Here is an 18,865-nt window from a genome sequence, read left to right as displayed (position 1 = left end):
TATCCTAATGTCCTCTCTTCTTGCCTCCCTGTACAGGGGGCATTTTGACAAATGTTTTGAAGGTTGAAATCACTTTGCTTTCCTTCCTTGTAATAGCCTCTCTTCCTTTTATCCTCCCTCCCTCCCTTCTTTCCTTATCCTGTCTCTGTTGGACATCACTCATGATAACAACTTGTATTTTAATAAGAAAGAAAACCAAGCAGAGGAATTATCAGGAAATTCAAAGATGAGAACAGCAATCCGTTTTTCTTTTCCAATATGAAAAGGAATTTCTTTGGAATTTCTATTCTTCTGAATGGCTCTTGGCATCTAGGACCATAGACCATGTGATCATAGTCATCAGAAAAGTCCCTGAAGCATTTTCGGTTCTTTTGGTATATTGGTACAAAAGGTAGAATTGGGTCCTTTCACAATGTTGAACATTGATAAACAAAAACAATATCAAAATGGCATCGATTGTACCAATCAGTAGGGAAAGATAAAGTCAAATTCATTACAGGACAGCAACTTCCTAGCCTTATTCTGACATAAAAATTACCGAATATTAGACAATGCTTACTGCCCTAGTTGGAGAATGAAGGGGAGGGTAATACTGTTCATGTGTTTCTACTCCAGACTCGTGTCCCTTATTTTAAGTGACCTTCCACAGTCCTATCTTTTAATGCCTGTTAGTATTTCTTGGTGAAGGGAGATGAGACAGCGAGTCTATGCTGTTGTTTTGTCTCCCATCTCTCTGTCTCTCATATCACTGAGAGCAATTGAGAGACCATTGTGAAGTGGCCCCACTGACTTTGGAATTACACACAGTTGCATGGAGTTTGCACTTAATCCAACCACTTTTCCATGATCAGTTGAAATCATACAGGCAACTGCCAAGCAGAGTAATGGAGCATCCTGGGTGTGTTATAGGTCTTGAAGACTTTTCCCTTTCTCCTGTAGACACCAATTCAGTACGCTGGTGAGTAGTGGTTGTAAGTGCCCCAGGAAATCTTCCTCATTTCCCTTGGAGTCCCCATTGATCATGTCTATAGATGGCCACCGTGAATTCCAGAGCAAATTCTGCCGCTTCTGCCTGGAGTACTTTGCCTTCCTTTTCTAAATGCAATGTACGAGTGTACCTTTCCCCCCATATCCTCACCAACACTTATTATTGCTTGTAAATTCTTCATAATTGCCATTCTGACTGGAGATAAAATCTTAGAGTAGTTTTTTTCAAAAACTTTTTTTAGATATTGACATACCTTTATTTTATTAATTTATTTAAATGTGGTGCTGAGAATTGAACCCAGTGCCTCACACATGCTAGGGAAGTGCTTTACTGCTGAGCCACAAATCCAACCCCTTAGAGTAGTTTTGATTTGCATTTCTTTAATTGCTAGAGATGTTGAACATTTTTTCATACAGTTGTTGATTGACTGTATTTCTGCTTCTGTGAAGTGTTTTAAATTCTGATAATGCAGATTTAAAAACATTTGATCCAAAACTAAGCACAATAAATGCCATCTTTGTTCTCTGCTCCTGCTCCTTGCTTGCATTAAAGCAGGCTAAAACTTTAAGATGCAGGCTGTTATAGGGGTCCCTTACTCATGTGCAGATAGGTTTCCCCAATGAGAAAAACAGATGGAACATCACAGCAAACTCCTAGTGGTTGGAAATTGCACAGGCTGAAAATATCTACTCTGACCATACTTCTCAGGGATTTCCTTGCCTTCTGAGTGCTGAGAATGGGGTTCTATTAAGGGCTAATTACTCACTCTGTTTTGGTGTCAGAAAAAAAAAAAAAAACTAAAGGTAAGTTTTTTTCATTGTTTTGAAAAAAATCTTCATAATTCACCTAAGTCCTATAAGTCTAATTATTCCTCTTAGCAATAGAGAATAGTATGTAGTTAACATTCACATGTTGATTTTATCACATTTAAAAACATATTATTTAGATAAATATAAAATGATCTCTTTAAATAAAAATGGGTAGAATGTGGTAAACTTTTCTTCATACATGGGTTTGTACTCTTTTGTAATTAATTATTGTATTGTTTTAGGTATAGGTTTGAGAGTATATAACAGAAGAGTAGAAAAAAAGTTAATGAGTTAGAATTACAAAGCCCAGAGAGAAAATGCAGCAATGATGGAGTTGTCCCACACAGGTGAAGTCCAATGTGGTTGTGACTACTGAGCACCTGAAATGTGGGTATTGAGGCCAAGAAATGAGTTTTAGTTTTTATTTAATTTTAATAAGTTTAAATAGCCACATGTGGCTAGTGGATTTCATATTGGATAACACAGTTTTGTTATATTATATACTTTCCCAAGGCATGAAAAAGAAAAAATGAGAATAAAGCACCTTTCCTTTTAGGAAATTTTTTCAAAAGTCCCACATAGTACTACTGCTTGCTTTCTTCTTTTCTTTTTTCCTTCCTTTTCTCCTTTCTCCCTCCCTCCCTCCCTTCCTTGCCTCGACCAGCACGACCAAACTCTTGGGTCCGGCCAGGGGCGAAGGGGGATTGGAAAATAAAGATTCACAAACATAGATTTTGAGGATTAAGCTGGGATCAGGTGGAGCTCTGTTCTTTGATGGAGATGCAGATCTAGAGTTAGACTGGCAATCTTTATTTATATGTCCCATTATCAGATTAAAGACTATGCAACCATTATTCTTTGTATTCAGGAAAGTTACAGAAAACAGGACATCTACGTAACTTTTCCGCAGTTGCAATACACAGTTGCAAAGTGGGATATTAGGAGCTTTGGGTAGCTCTCAAGAAAGCCCATTGTTTAAAGTTACTGTAAAGTGGGAAGGAACCAGAGAAACAGAGCTGGTGAAACATTCTGGTTGTCTAGCATAAGAATTCCTCTATTCCCTTCATTTTTATATTGGATTGTCTTATTTATTGTTGGAGTTCTTATATATTCTGGATAGGAGTCCTCTGTCAGCTGCATGTATTACAAATACTTTCTCTGTCTATCTACCTAAAGAACTCCACAAATCAATAAGGACAATCCAATATAAAAATGAAAGGAAGAAAGGAACTAGTACTTCACCAAACAGGCTATTGATGACCATATTAAAGTCACTCTGGAAAGCAGTAGAGAGATTGCTCAAAACACTAGTAATGGAACCACCATTTAACCTGGTTATACCATTTCCTTGGTATATATCCAAAGAAGTTAAAATCAGTATACTATAGTGACATGGCCATATCAATGTTTATAGAAGCTCAGCTCATGATAGCTAAGCTATGGAACCAATCTAGTTGCCCTTTGACAGATGAATGGATAAAGGAGAGTTGGCATACCAACACAATAGAATATTACCCAGTCTGGGATGAGTCGGGGGAAGGGAACAAAGACCATTTGCCAGCATCTGCAACTTTCTGATTCCAAATTGAATTAAAAACAATCAACCAAAAATGAAACCACAAACTCTACCCATCCCTTGTTCCCACCAGGGCTGTAGTGTGAGGGGAGAAGAGGAGGGGGCAGCTTCACCAAGGCCTTGGCTCCCTTGATCCCGGCTGAGGGAGCTAGGTGAAGGGCAGGGGCTCCCCAACAGATTGATGGGGTGGGAGAGAATAAAATAAAATGTCAAATAAATTGTGTTGAAGTCCCACAGCCAAGGGCCCAGCCACAGCAGGCCCAGGCTTGGGGAGAGGCCTCTGCAGGCTCGAGGATCACTGCCACCCTGGGAGCCAGCTATTTTGTCATGGTCCTGATTGCAACAGCTGCCTTCTCTGTCACTGCAGACAGCACCACAGACGGCACTTGACTGGGACCTTTTCCGATCAGTTTTCTTGCCAAGGTCTCCCGCAGGCAGAGGAAGGTCCTCTTGCACTTCCCTGCTGTCCTGTAGCAGTGGTAGGTACCCATTCTGGATGCCAGTCATCTGGAAGTCATTCCTTTTGATGTTGGGAACATCCATATTATGTAGTTGATGAGCGGATATCTTCACATTTCTTCCCAGTAAAGGTACTGATACCAACCAGGTAGACCTTGGCATGGCCACGCTTGTCAGTCTTCTGAAGGAGACAGCTCAACAGTACACTGCCAGCCTTTGAGCACCTTTATTGTGAATTAACATCCACATAACAGAGAAAACATTTGGCCTTTGGATTTGTGCTTATGTCACTTAGCATGATATTCTCCAACTCCACCAGTTTATCAGCAAATGCCATACATGAGGAAAAATTACTCAGCTTTAAAGAAGAATGAAATTATGGCATTTGCTGGTAATTGAATGGAGTTGGTAGACTTTTGATGGTGTCTTCTATTTAATTACTTGCAATTGATTTGTTTAAATTTCAACTGAGATTTTAGTTGAACTTATTGAACTTTTCATTCCCAAGTTCTGTTTTGTTCCTTTTCAAAATCTTTATCTTTTGGCTGAGTTTCTTATTTATATCCTGAATTTTATCCTTAATTCATTCAATTGTTTATCTGTCATCTCTTGAATTCTTTGAGGTTTAAAAAATAGTTCTTTTGAGCTATTTTCCAGCATTTCATCTATTTTGCTGTCTTTGGAATGTTGCTATAGAATTAGAATTATGAACATTGGGAGGTGTCACACTGCCTTGTTTTTTCATATTTCTTGTGTTTCTATGTTGAGATTTGTGCATTTGTTGGGATTTATATACCTTCCACCACTTTCATGTGAGGGTGTTTTCTTATTTGGTATCTTCTCCTGATTACGTGTCTTGGAGTATCAGTTTGTTGTGTAGTGCTGAGCTTAATTCCATTTGGACTTTGTAGTTTTCCTGATTGTGATTAGTACAGTGCATTCTGTATTGGAAACTGTGGGTACCCCCTTTTTTTTTTCTATAGGTCTTACAAGAGTGGGTTCCTCTGGTAATTCAGGTGCACTCTCTGTGGTTACTTCTTCAATGGGAGTAGAAGTGAGGCAGTGAGGATTCCCACAGGTGCTGTTGATATTGGCTCTATTCCTTCAAAGTGGTTCTGATACTGGTTGTTCCAATCACCGGGAAGTGCCTGAAGCTTTTATCCAGGTTAGACGCTGGTGCAGTTCCTGGTGTTTCACATGGAGAGGTGGGGGCCAGGATCACAGTTTTGTGGCATTCACGTCCAGTCTTGTCAGTGGTGTGCAGTATTACAGAACATGAGACAAACCAGTTCTGAGGACCCTTGTAGGTGTGGTGTCCAAAACAGTTGTGTCTTTCTCTCTGCTGTTACTGCAGGTGACTGATTAGGAGGAGGATATCAACCCCTCTCCCATCTGTGCTCACTTGGGCAGGGGTTGCAGGGGAGCTGTGGTCTCCCCTATTCTTTTACTTAAAGAATACTAGTTGATATTCCCTTAAAGGAAACAGTTGAAGTATCCACCAAGGTTTGAGCAGGACTAGGTAGGTTGTTGCTGGTACCAGTTGTAAGTCCCCTCATCTAGGCTGGGAATGCAGCTCTGTGGTAGAGCATCTGCCCAATATGTGTGAAGTCCTGGGTTTGATATCCAGCACTAAAAAACAAAACAAAACAAAAAAGCCCCAAAACAACAGGAACAATAATAAGAGAAAAGAAAAAGGAAAAATATGGAATAAAATAAGAAAACTTAAGAAATTAAAAAAGCAGGAGGAAAATTAAGTCAAAAAGGACAGAGAAGAAAAAAATTAAAATGAGGATAAAATAAATCAACAACAGCAACAACAACAACAATAATGATAAAGTATAAGTAAAAAATAAAGATTTCCTCCCTGTTGAGATACTCGAGTGGGGATGGGGAGTGGATGATCACAACCTATTCTGAGCAAGGCTTTTCTCTGGGTCTCAGGCTGTGCATCTCATGGACAGAGTGAGTGTTGGGGTCATTCAGCCCCCAATTCTTCCCACTGTGGTGCTTGCCAGGTGATTCGTGACTGTGATTTGTGGCTGAAACCAGTTGGAATCCTTCTTGGCTATTCTGCGTGTTGGAACAATCCAGTGTGGAATATGGAACTCAATAGGTAGATTTGTTTCAAAGCTTTTTGAACTGCGCTGTCCAAGAGTGGGGCAAAGTCTGGTGAATCAGTATGTTAATAAGCTTGTGTGGAGCACAGAGCTCCCTGAACAAAGATCCTCTCTGGAGCTTTCTAGGCTGTGAACGCTGAGGCAGGGCAAATGCAGCACCAACATCCTCACTGAGGAGATACTCCCTCCCCGTGCCATGAAGCTGTACAATTGGTGCTGGTCACTCTGTATCCCCCACTATTCCATTATCCCAAAGATCTGGGTCTCTCTAAGTCTCTTCCTCTGTTGCATCCCAGTACTCCCCCATGGTCACTCACTTCAACAAGCTGCTGTACACCTGTTGATTTTGTTCTATTTTGTGGAGAAGCAGGCAAGTGCTGGGTGCCTCTCTGCTATTTTGAACTCTCCACACTATCTGTTCTTTTTCTTTTCATCCATTGATGGACATCTCAGTTGATTCCTTATCATGGATATTGCAAACATGCTATAATAAGCATAGGGGAGAAAATGACAATGATTTTGTGTGCTTTGGATGTATGTCCAGTAGAGAACTTGCTGGATCATATGGTCATTCTATTTTTTTTAGTGTTTTTGAGGATTCTCCATACTGTTTTCCAAAGTGGATGTGCTAACTTGCCTTTCTACCAACATTGTATGCCCTTTCTCTGCATTTACTATGTTTTTGTCTTTAGATAAGAGACATTTCAAATGGACTGTAGTTTTGATTCAAATTTCCTTGATGACGAGGGATACTAAAATATGCTTATTGACCATTTGTGTATCTTCTTTGAGAAACGTCTATTTAGATGATTAAAATCGTATTATTATTCTTTTCTGCTTGAGTTGAGTTCCTTATACATTCTGGATATTAACTTTTTGTCAGATGAATATCTTGCACATATTTTTCCCCATTTTTCATGCCATCTCTTCACTGTGTTGATCGCTTCCTGAGTTGTCTGTTTTTACTTTTGTTTCCTGTACTTTTGGGGTCTAATTAAAAAATCTTTGCCTATAGCAATGTCTTGAAGCATTTTCCCTATATTTTCTTCTAGTAGTTTCATAGTTTCAAGTCTTACATTTAAGTCTTTGATCCATTTTGAGTTGCTCATTGTACATTTGAGAGGTAGGGCTCTAGTTTCATTCTTCTGCATATGTATCCCTAGTTTCCTCACCATTATTTATTAAAGATTTTCCTTTCTCCAGCATATGTTCTGATTGCCTTTGTAAAAAAAAATCAGTTGATAAATATGTGAATTTACTTATGGATTTTCTATTCTGTTCCATACATTGATCAATGTATCAGTTTTTATGCCAGTACCATGTTGTTTTGTTTACTGTAACTTTGTAGTATGTTTTGAAGTCACATGGTGTGATGCCCTGAACTTTGTTCTTTTCTTCTCAAATTTGTTCTATTTTGGGGATTTTGTGGTTTCATTTGAATTTTAGGGTTGATCTTTTTTCTTTGTGAAGAGTGATTAGTATTTTGATGTGAATTGAAGTGAATCTATAAGTCACTTTGTGAAGTATGGCCATTTTAATAATATTGATTTTTCCAATTCATGAGCATGGAATGGTTTTAATTTTTTGTCCTCCTTAATTCATTTCTTCAGTGTTTTATAGTTTATGTTATAGGAATCTTTCTCTTTCTTGCTTAAATTTTTTTCTAGATATTTTTGTAGCTATTGTGACTCAAACTGCTTTCATGATTACTTTTTCAGCAAGTTCATTATTGTTATATACAAATGTTACTGTATTTTTTTTTGTGTGTGTGTGTGTGTCCTACAACTCTACTGAGTTTGCTTGTCAGTTTTAACAGATTTTTGGTGGAGTCAGTAGGTTTTTTGATATATCAAATGGTTTCATCTGCAAATAAGGATGTTTTGACTTCTTTCTCCTCCTTTGATGCCCATTATTTCTTTCTCCTACCTAACAACTCTCGCCAACACTTCTAGCACTATGTGCACTAAGCATGATGAAAAGGGAACCTCATTGTCTTATTCCAGATCTTAGAGGAAGTACTTTTGGCTTTTCACTGTTCAGATTGAAATTGGCATGCAGTTAAAATATAGTCTTCATTGTACTGAGGTGTGTTCCTCCTGTGTCTAATTTGCTGTTTTTATCATGAAGGGATGTCAAATCTCATTGAACACCTTTTATGCATCTATTAAGATGATCACAAGGTTTTTGCTCTTCAATCTGTTGACACAATATATTACATTTATTGATTTGTGAATGGTGAGTCATTATTACATCCCTGGGATAAAATCCCACTCTATCACGGTGTATAATTGTTTTGATGTACTCTTGGGATTCAATTTGCTATTATTTTGTTGAAAAAATTAATTTTAGCAGTGCTAAGGATTGAACCCAGGGCCTTGCATATGTTAGGCAAATGCTCTACCTCTGAGCTATATGTCCAGCCCTAAATTAAATGCAGTTTATTTATCTCATCATGGTATAAAAGTTTTCCTTATATGGACAACAAATGAGTCAGTCAAAAACTTTCTTATTGCAATCTCCCTTTTTTTTTTTTTTTTGGCAGATCTAATCCAAGGCTTGAAGCAGACCAGGCATGTACTCAATCACTAGCTACATTCTCAGCCTTGTTGGAAAATGTTTGTGTATTCACGTGGGACTGTAGTTTTCTTTTTTATTGTGTTCTGTCCAGTTTTGATATCAGGCAAATGCTGGCCTTGTAGAAAGAGTTTGGCAGAGCTCCCTCATTTTCAATATTTTTGAATAGTCTAGGAAAAAATGAACATAATTCTTCTTTAAGCATTTTGTAGAACTCAGCTGCGAAGCCATCTAATCCCAGACTGTTTACCAATGGGGGAGTGTTTTAATAATTCCCTCAATCTCATTACTAATTATTAATCTTTTTAGATTTTCTGTTTTTCTTGATTCAATCTTCATAGTTTGTATGTGTCCAGTAATTTATTCATTTCTTCCTGGTTTAATAATTTTCTGGAGTATAATTATTCATAAAAAATTCTATGATCTTTTGTTTTTCTGCTATTAGTTGTCATGTTTCCTTTTTCATCTCTAATTTTATTTGAATTTTCTCTCTTTTTTTGTTAGTGTAGCTAAAGCTTTGCTCATTTGAGCTCAGAAAACCAACTATTCATTTTGGTGTCTGGTATTTTTTTTAAGTCTTGATTTCATTTCTTTCTGTTCTGCTCTTTTTTATTTCCATCAGTCAATTTGGGGTTTGTTTCATTCTTGTTTTTTTAAGTCCTTGAGGTGCATTGCTAGGTTGTTTACTTGAAATCTTTCTATTTATTAATGTGCATATTTAGTGCTATAGACTTCCCTCTTGGTACTGCTTTTTTAAAGTTCTTTTTTATTTTTACAGACTGCATTTTGATTCATTGTACACAAATGGGGTACATCTTTCTGTTTCTGTGGTTGTGCACAATGTAGATTCACACCATTCATGTAATCATACATTTCATAGGGTAATGATGTCTGTCTTCATTCCACCATTTTTCATACCCAACCCCCCTACTACTTTTGCTGTGTTTCATATATTTTGGTATATTTTACCTCCATTTTTGTTTGTTTCAAGAAATTTTTAAATTAACATCTTGCCTTTATACATTGGTTATTCTATAATAAGTTGTTTAATATTCATATAATTTCCTAAGTTTTTCTTGTTATTGATTTTTAGTTTAATCATACTGTGGTCAAAAAAGGATGCTCAATATGATTTCTTTTTTCACATTTTTTATTGGTTCATTATAGATGTACATAATAATGGAATTTGTTGATACACATTTGTACTCGATATGTTTTCTTAAAATTTTGTTGGGACTTGTTTTGTGTCTGTGATATGGTGTATCCTGGAACAGGTTCCATGTTCTACTGAGAAGAATGTGTGTTCTGCAGCTGTTGGATGGAATATTTTGTAGATAGCTGTTCCATTTGGTGTAGGGTGCAGTCTAACTCTGCTGTTTCCTTGTTTTTGTCTATCTGATCTTTCCATTACTGAAAATGGGAGTTAAAGTCTATTAACTACTATTATTGTACTGGTTTATCTCTCCCTTTACAGCTAATAATATTTGCTTATATATTTGGGTGCTCTGATTTTGGGTGTGTATATGTTTAGAATTATCATTTCCTCTTGATATATTGAGCACATTGTCATTATATAATGATGTTACTTCTCCCTTTTTACTGCTTTTCACTTGAAACCTATTTTACCTGATACAAGTGGCTAATGCTGCTTTCTTTGGGATTCCATTTGTTTGCATATCTCATTCCACCCCTTCACTCTCAGTCTGTATGTGTCCATAGAGGTGAAGTGACTTTCTTCTAAACAACATGTAGTTGGATCTTGTTTCTTTTTTATCCCTTCAGTCAATGTGTTTTAATAGCAGAATTGAAGCCATTTCTACTCAAGGTAATTATTGATAAGTAAGGTCGTCATACTGCCATTTTATAAATTGTTTTCTAATTTTATTGAAGTTTCTTTCTTTTTCTTCCTTCTCTTCCAGTTTCATTGACTCTAGTAGTGCATTTTGATTATTGCTTACTATTTTTGGTTTGTCTATTACAGATTTTTGTATTGTGATTATCTTGATGTTGATGGAAAAACATTCAATTATAGAAAGCTATTTTGAAATGACAACTTAATACGATTGTAAAGATAAAATAAGGAAAAAGAAGATAAAGTAAGAAGAGAACTCCTCACCTGCATAACATTCCTCTCCACATTTTAAGACTTTAATGTCTTGTTTTACCAGATATAGTAAGAAGTGAACTCCTCACCTGCATAACATTCCTCTCCACATTTTAAGACTTTAATGCCTCATTTTACATCTTTCTACAGTGTCTCTTAACATATTGAGGTAGTTATTATTTTTAGTTATTTTATTTTTTAGCCTTTATATTAAGATAGGAATGATTTATATTTATAATACTAAGGCATTCTGAATTCATATATTTACTATTGTAAGTTTAATATCTTCCCATCTTTTCTCGTTAGTCATTAACGTGTCTTTCTTTCAGTGTGAATAACTTCTGTTACATTTTCTGTAGGACAGTTCAGGTGGAGATATGTGCTCTCAGCTTTTATTTGTCAGAGAAAAGGTTTGTTTGTAAAAGTGAGATAAATGAGAACATACATAGTAGTACATTTATTTACTTAAATAGACTCTGTAAGAAATATAGGACACTAAGGAAAGCAAAAGAGAATAAAGGCAAAGAAGGAATATTAAAAAACAAATAAAACTTTTCATATGTGTAGCTTGATATTTTACTTTCAAACCTTATGAATGTTACTTTATATTAAATTAATTAAAAATGCAAGTAATTAAAAATTGCTAATGATGTAAAATAACTTAAGCTCAAACACAATGGAATAAATTGATAGAAAAATGGATCATTTTACCATATAGAAATGTAAAATTTTTAAACATTGAGAATATTTTCCTGGACTTTTTCTATTGCAGTGCTGGGGATCAAATGAATAGTATCAAAATAAGACTCAAAGCCAATTAAAAAACAAAACACCCATCCTCACAAAAAATCAGAGAAATGCAAGTTAGACAACAATGCGTGTATAATTTGCAAAACATTTAAAATATTTTATTTTAAAATGATTTAAGTTCTAAAATCTTGCAAAAGTACAAAGAATAATTATTATTCCTTAATCGAATTCTCAATTATTAGTATTTTCCCACATTTTCTTTATCATTCTCTCAATAAGTAGATAGACATGTAGACAAAAAATGGATAGGTTGTCATACAATGAAGATAGGGAGATGTAGGCCAAAGGATGCAGACTTGCAGTTATGTAACATGAGTAAGTGTAGGATCTAATGTGTAGCATGTGAACTATAGTGAAGATTTTTAGTACACTGAAAATGTACTAAGAGTTTAAATGTTAAGCACTCTCACTACGGAAAAAAGCTAACTGTGGAAGGTCATGGGTGGATTAATTTGCTTCACTTGTATTAATAATTTCACTGTGTATATGCCTATATGTAAACAGTGTGTTGTACACAGTAAATACATACATAAAATTACTATTTTTCTCTGTAATGTTTGAAAGTGGCTAATATGGTAATTCTTCATCTTCAGATACCTCAATGAATGATTTCTAAATCCCAGGGATAAACCCAGCATGATTTTCAAAATCAATAATTTAGCATTTCTACAGTTACATTATATAAAGAGTTTTGTCCTACCAATGTCCTTTACCTAACACAGGATGGAATCCAGGATCCCATGTGGCATTCCATTGTTATCAGCCTTTCATGTGGAACAATTCTTCAATCTTTCTCTGTCTTCACATTTTTGAAGCATGAAGGGTAGTCATTTTGCAGAACATTCTTCAATTTGGGTTTCCCCTATGCATTTTCATGTTTGACTTAGGATGTACAATTTGGAAGGAATACCACAGGAATGACATAGTGTGCCTCTTCAGAGCATCAAGTCAGGAGGAACATTATATCAATTCATCTCATTCCTGGTGTTAACTCTGGGCAATTGTGTAAGGGGGAGGGCTATAAAATTACATTATTCCTTTGAAATATGTACTGTTAGGGAATAGTTTGAGATGATTTAAAATCTTATTTCTCAACAAACCAATAATTGGTGACTGTTCAATTCTATAGAGAACCTTTCCACAAGACATGTAATTCACTAACACTGTGCATCAAGAGTCTTCATGCTCTTTAAGAGAGTAACCTCACCATAGGAAATGCATCCAAAAAATCAGAAGTTAGCCAAAGGCTTCTATTCAAGGATATTTAAAAGGGTGTTACTTACAGCACTGAAAAGTAGAAGCAACTGAAAATGGCTAGGTATATTCAGTACATCCATAAGAGGAAATATTTTGCAAGTGATTAAAAGGACATTTTTACAGATGGACACCAGATTGGGTAACTCTAGGATTTTCTCCTTCTACCCATTGTGCCCCTTGAGTTTGGACTGAGCATCATTCCAAACCCAAGAACAGTACCAAGAGTCCGCCTCTATCCTGATCCACAGCTTCTTCATGGCCTTCTTCACCTCAGAATTTCTCAGGGAGTAGATGACAGGGTTGAGGAGTGGGGTCACCACTGTGTAGAACACAGCTACCATCTTGTCGATAGGCAGAGTGGTAGAAGGCCTCAGATAGATGAAGACACAGGGTACAAAGAACAACATAACCACAGTGATGTGGGACCCACAGGTGGAGAGGGCTTTGCGTCTACCCTCAGAACTCCGAGTCCTCAGATGAAGTAGAATGACCGCATAGGACACCAAGAGGATAACAAAGCTGGTCACAGACAAGGTCCCCCCATTAGCTACAATCAGCAGACCAATGAGGAAAGTATCTGAGCAGGCCAGTTGGAGCAAGGGAAGCACATCACAGAAATAGTGGTCAATCACATTGGGGCCACAGAAGGGCAGTTGGAAGACGAGAAGGATCTGGGCAAAGGAATGCACAAAGCCTCCCACCCATGCCATTCCTACCAGGACCATACACACCTGCTGGTTCATGATGGTGGTATAGTTGAGGGGCTTACAGATGGCCACATAGCGGTCATAGGCCATCACCGTGAGCAGGAAAATCTCAGTGCCCCCAAAGAAGTGCATGAAGAAAAGCTGTGTCATGCAGCCCCACCAAGATATGGTTTTCCTTTCAGCCAGCAGATCTGAGAGGAGTTTGGGGACTGTAGTAGAGGAGTAGCAGATCTCCACAAAGGACAGGTAGCTGAGGAAGAAGTACATGGGGGATCCCAGACTTCTGCTGGTCATGACAGTGAGCACAATGAGGAAGTTCCCCAGCACAATCGCCATGTACAAGAGCAGAAAAATCACAAAGCAAACTCTCTGCACCTCCTGACTGTGAAGTCCCAGGAAGATGAATTCAGTCACATTGTATGTATGAGCCATGAGATCACCACCAAGAGGCAGCTATTTGGGTGGTGACTTGAAATGATACAAAACAAAAGACTTCAAGAACTTCAAGAACTGGGTGAACCTGTCTGAGACACTTGTGAGCTAGATATTGAAGCATAAGTCTTCTTTATAGAAGACAGGAAGAGCATTCAAGAATGGAACCAGCAACTCTAGATGCACTGTGTGTTGCTTGATTAAGGTAGGATAATAACAAATAAAACTCTTCAGAGAGATTAGTAACAGTGTGTGAAGAATTGTTATGAATTTGGGGGCTAATTCTGCAGAATATGGGAAGTCATCAAGAATATCATTTGGAAAGTAAAATCATTGTGTATGTGGAGATTGGACTAGTGGAAACAGAGCAGAGGAGGGGTGACATATTAAGTCAGTAAGTTCCCTCATTGGACAATGTTGGGCAGCCAGGACAGTGTTGCTCTATGTAATATGTCTTTCTTTGTGTATTCTAAACTATCTTTCACTTGCAGTTTTCCTGCATTACACATATTTTTGCATGTTTTCTAAAATTGGTTTCCAAAACAGTGTTCTCAACCTGTCCACATGTCCTTCAGAGTCTTAAGAAGAGACGTCCTCTGGTGCACCTCCCTGGATTCAGCACCCTCAAGAGAACCACAAGACTTTTCCTGAATCCTTATTTCTTTTCCCTCCTATTTTTTGTTCTATAAACTTGGTCTCTGGGTGCCCTTATTGCTTTCTAAGGATCCATTCAATCCATGCAAAATTCTCCACACTTTTCATTTCCTCCAGTCATTATGCATCCAGTGCCAACAAAGTTCCCACACCTCTCCCCAGTACCCACTCATTATTTGACTCATTCTTCTCTACATTCTAGTTTCTCAACACCTTGTCATCATCAAGACTTCCTGGTGACTGATTTGCCGATTGTCCTAGTCAATGCTGGGCTTTGTCCAAGCTAGCTGAGGTCAGTGTGGTCTCATACAGTAAGGCTCCAGAGTACCTGAACCTGGGAGCCAGGCCACTTGCAATCAAGCCACAAAGCTTCCTTTCGTAATTGATGGAGACTACTAAGATAGTTGAAGTCTACCAGGAGCCAGAGAAAATTCACTGAGAGAAATTACAACTACAGAAATGGAGAGAAGGCAAGGCCCATTCCTAAATTCTTAGATCATTGGGGTATTCTACCAAGCCATTCATGGAAGAGAGTGCCTATGTGATATCTAGAAAGGTCTTTTTTGGCTGTATTGGGGATTGAACTCAGGTTTGACCATGCTAGGTATGTACTCTACCACTGAGCTACATGTTCAGTCTTTTTTATTTTTTTTTATTTTGATATAGGGTCTCCCTAAGTGGCCCAAGGTGACCTTGAACTTGGGATCCTCCCAACCCAGCCTCCAGAGTTACTGAAATGTTATTTATCTTTTTCACACTCAAGGTTCAAAGTAACATGCCAACCATTCCTATGTCAGAGGTAGATGCCATGAGTTCCACTCCCAGTGCCATCCTATGATAAGTTAACTTCTTGTCCTGTGTGCTGCTTTTGATTCCTCTCAGAAACAGGAAGTCCATGTCCCGTCCATGTCACAGCCAGTGGCCCCCTTTCCTTCAGGATGTTTTGGATTCACAGTACTTCACACTGGATTATGTTGTTTTATATGTCCACCTTCTCACTGCACTCTAAGCCTCCTGTGGAGAGACTGCATCTTCTCACCACTTCATCTCCACTGCTTACTCCAGTGACCACCACCTAGTAGCACTCAGTGTCCCTGGGGTGAGTGACAGTGGGTGTGTGTCTTCCCTGGTCTTCTAAACACAGTATTTGTTTGACCATAGATTTTTAGTCAGTATTGAAAGAACAAGGGTCCCCAAGGACCCAAATCATACCATCTCCATTCCTGAATCTCAGAGCCTGGCATAGAACTGCTGCCAGTACCAGACCTATACAAGAGAACTTCATAAACACCAGGTGCCTCAGGGTCCATTCCCTCTGCTTTAAAAGTAAAATCAATCATCACATAACAAAGAAGTCTATATCACAAAACAAAACTGACACCAGAGCTTCTGTGACTTGCTGAGCTCACCACAGTGACCCTTTCTGTTCTGAAGACAGACATGCAAATTTCTCCCTGAGAATCGCCCTGGTCTCATGCAAGCTGCCAGTTAGCCAGTAGAGAAGCATTAGGCCAATCTAGGACCAGAAGTCCTGCTTGCCTGGAGTCCCAAGATGGAGGATCTACTCCCGTTGTAGCCTTCGACTTGGGAATGTGGGAGACTGAGGCACCAGAGTCTCAGATCTACCTGACAAGAGCCAAGTAGAGTCACCTCCAGGTTTCCCACAGAGAACTAAGCCCTGACAGCTCAGCCTTAAGTTCACACTGCTTAAGGGACACCTGGGGAGTAGGCATGATCAGGTGAGAGGAGGTCTCCAGGGATGTGTGCCCTTTCCCCTTCCTAATCAGGCAGGAGATCTCAGGGGAAGCAAGACCTGCACAAGCCTAGTAGGAAAAAAGAAATAATTGTGAAATGTGGACAAATTAAATTCACCTAGAATTCACAGAGCACTCACCTGCATGGAGCTGTTGATAAGGCAATGATACATGTCCTGCTCATCAGGAGCTTAATCATGTGACTTGCCATAAACTGACAGTACTCAAGAGGGTGGGTCTGAGCTTAGGGAAACTGAAATGGCACCTCTCAAAGCTTGTGGTGTGGAAGAGGTATAGATGGGTGGTTCCCAGCCAGGGGTGATTTTACCCCAGAGGACCCTGGGTCATGTGAGGAGCCATTGGCTGTTGTCCAAGCTGGCTGGTGAGGGAGGCTGCTGACATGAAGTGGGGAGAACCCAGGGGAGTGTGACACATCGTCCAAGGCACAGGGCCGTCCACATGGCAGAGAATTCCCCAGTCCAGTGTCCACAGGACTGCCCTGGAGATAGCCTACTGTGGAGGAAGCAGATTTGTTCTGAATTCCCAAGCATTGAAATTAGGTGTGGAGTACATGGGAATTCCTTATTGTGCTTTGGCCACACCTGTGTGTGTTTCACATTTAGTGTGATAGAAAATTTTAAAGATGTCATAAGAGAACTTAGTGAATGAATGGGCTCTACTCAAGTGCTACTCACTAATGTCAACCCAGCCTTGAAGTAAGTGCCCCAAGTGTCAACTAATGACTAAGGAGAAAACTCTGATGAGACATTTTATGATTTAGGACAATGTTTGACATGATTGCTCTTCCACCTGTAATAACGGAGTTAACTGTAGAGACATGTTTAAGCAGCTCTAAGATGGCAGCTGGCGTTGGGCCAAGAGGTGGTGCATAATTAGTGTTAACACAGCATGATCTCTCATGACCTTTTGCCTGATTAGTTAACGTCTCCTCTGCACTAGTGGTCAACAGATGTTCCTCATTCTTTCTTGATTGGTACTGTGGCGTGTGCTCCAATCGTGCTAATCCTAAGCTGATTGGCTGCCTTAGGTATATAAGACATTCTCTTCACCTGGGCGAGGGTCTCAGGTTGCAGGTTGCAGGTTGCAGGATGCAGGGCGAAGGACGTAGGACGCAGGCTGCAGGCTTCAGGCTGCAGGCCGCAGGCTGCATGCTGTATGCCGCCCCCCGCCCCCCCAAGAAGCGACCCACCTCTAAGAAGCAGTAGACCTCTAAAAGTGTAGCACCTCTAAAATTAAGCAAAGCCTCTCTTCCTCTAAGCAAAGTCTCTCTTCCTCTAAGCAAATTCTCTCTTCCTCTAAGCAAGACTCTCTTCCTCTATAAACTAGTGAACAAGTAAGCAAGCAAGAAAGCAGCCCACTAAAGAGAAAGATAATAGAAGTAGTTCATTCCCAGTCCGCCTCCGATAAATTCCTGCAGGATTGTTGCTGCAGGCGGCAACAGTTAACCATTGTTCTCCACAGATAAAGAATCACAGAAAAGAAACTAGCAGATAATTGCATAAAAGCCTTCAGTATTTGTGCAAACCTCTCTTTGAGTCAGCAATACATGATTCTGTGACTTCAACCAAGACTTAAGTTAGAGAGCAAATATTTTGGCTTTTGCAGACTAGGCAATCTCTGTCACAGCTGCTTGATTCTGCCCATGTGGCATGGAAAAAGACAAAGATATGTGAACATGCTGTCATCCAATAAAACTGTACTATGAACATTAACATGTGAATTTCATGATAACTTCTGTGTGTCCCAAAACCTTCTTTACCTGATTATTCTCAACCACTAAAAAATGTAAAAGACTTTCTTTGGTTACAGTGCACGCAGGAACAAGCAGTGAGATTGGTTTGACCAAAGTCACTCTTCACCAGGTGAACCAAATGCAGCCCTGGCTACATCACTCTCCTTCCCTGAGACTCCAGATAACCACTATATAGAAAGAGAAGAGTCTTGAAATTGTTCAGATGCAGATGATAATGGTTAATAATGATTATGTTGCATTCCCCCACCCTGAGATATTTGTCTTCTAAAAAATTCCCCTCTTGTTCATGAAATAAAGCTTCTACCATGGAACTTCAGGCATGAGAACCAGGCTAATGGGAGGAAGGTACTCAAGGAAGTATAGAATCTCTCCTAGGACTCTCCCAAGATCACACTGGTAAGGAGAACCTACCAAAGCATGGACTTCTGTCTCCTAGTGCCATGGTCCTTCTATTTACTACTACATGCTAACCCCAGTGGTGAACTGAATACAGCCAAGGTCACACTGCTGATAGGTGACTGGGTGGAATCCATTCCAGGTGATCCATTGCTAAATTCTAAACATGGTGCACTGCTGATTACTGGGGAAGAGAGAATGTAACCCAATGTGAACATACTGTAAAATACTGCCAACTAGGACAGGACTTGAAGTCATAGCATGAGGTTAAAGTGGCTTATTTAACATACAGGAAAACACAGACAGGTGAACTGTGCTGTGCTCCTTCACAGTTGACTAAAATCAGATTGCAGTTTTAGTTAACCTGTTGGTGGTATTTTTAGTTGAGGTTTTCATTTTCATTCCATCCTTGAGTTCACTCTCTTGCCTCACAACCTCCTCATGACAGTTTTCA

At 38.9% G+C, this 18,865-nt stretch overlaps 1 protein-coding gene across 1 annotated transcript; it reads right to left on the bottom strand.

Moving 5' to 3' along the window:
- Positions 1-12,855: 12,855 nt before the first annotated feature.
- On the bottom strand, positions 12,856-13,833 carry LOC124959447 (olfactory receptor 4X2-like). Its single transcript, XM_047517905.1, has one exon. The coding sequence runs from the start codon at positions 13,831-13,833 to the stop codon at positions 12,856-12,858; it is 978 nt and encodes a 325-aa protein (XP_047373861.1).
- Positions 13,834-18,865: the final 5,032 nt, after the last annotated feature.

Source organism: Sciurus carolinensis, chromosome 11 (assembly GCF_902686445.1).
Source record: "Sciurus carolinensis chromosome 11, mSciCar1.2, whole genome shotgun sequence".
Lineage (NCBI taxonomy): Eukaryota > Metazoa > Chordata > Mammalia > Rodentia > Sciuridae > Sciurus > Sciurus carolinensis.
This window is presented reverse-complemented; position numbering and strand designations above follow the sequence as displayed.

Excerpts from the sequence above, each read along its gene's own strand:
- LOC124959447 (XM_047517905.1), bottom strand. The coding sequence starts at position 13,833 with ATGGCTCATACATACAATGTGACTGAATTCATCTTCCTGGGACTTCAC.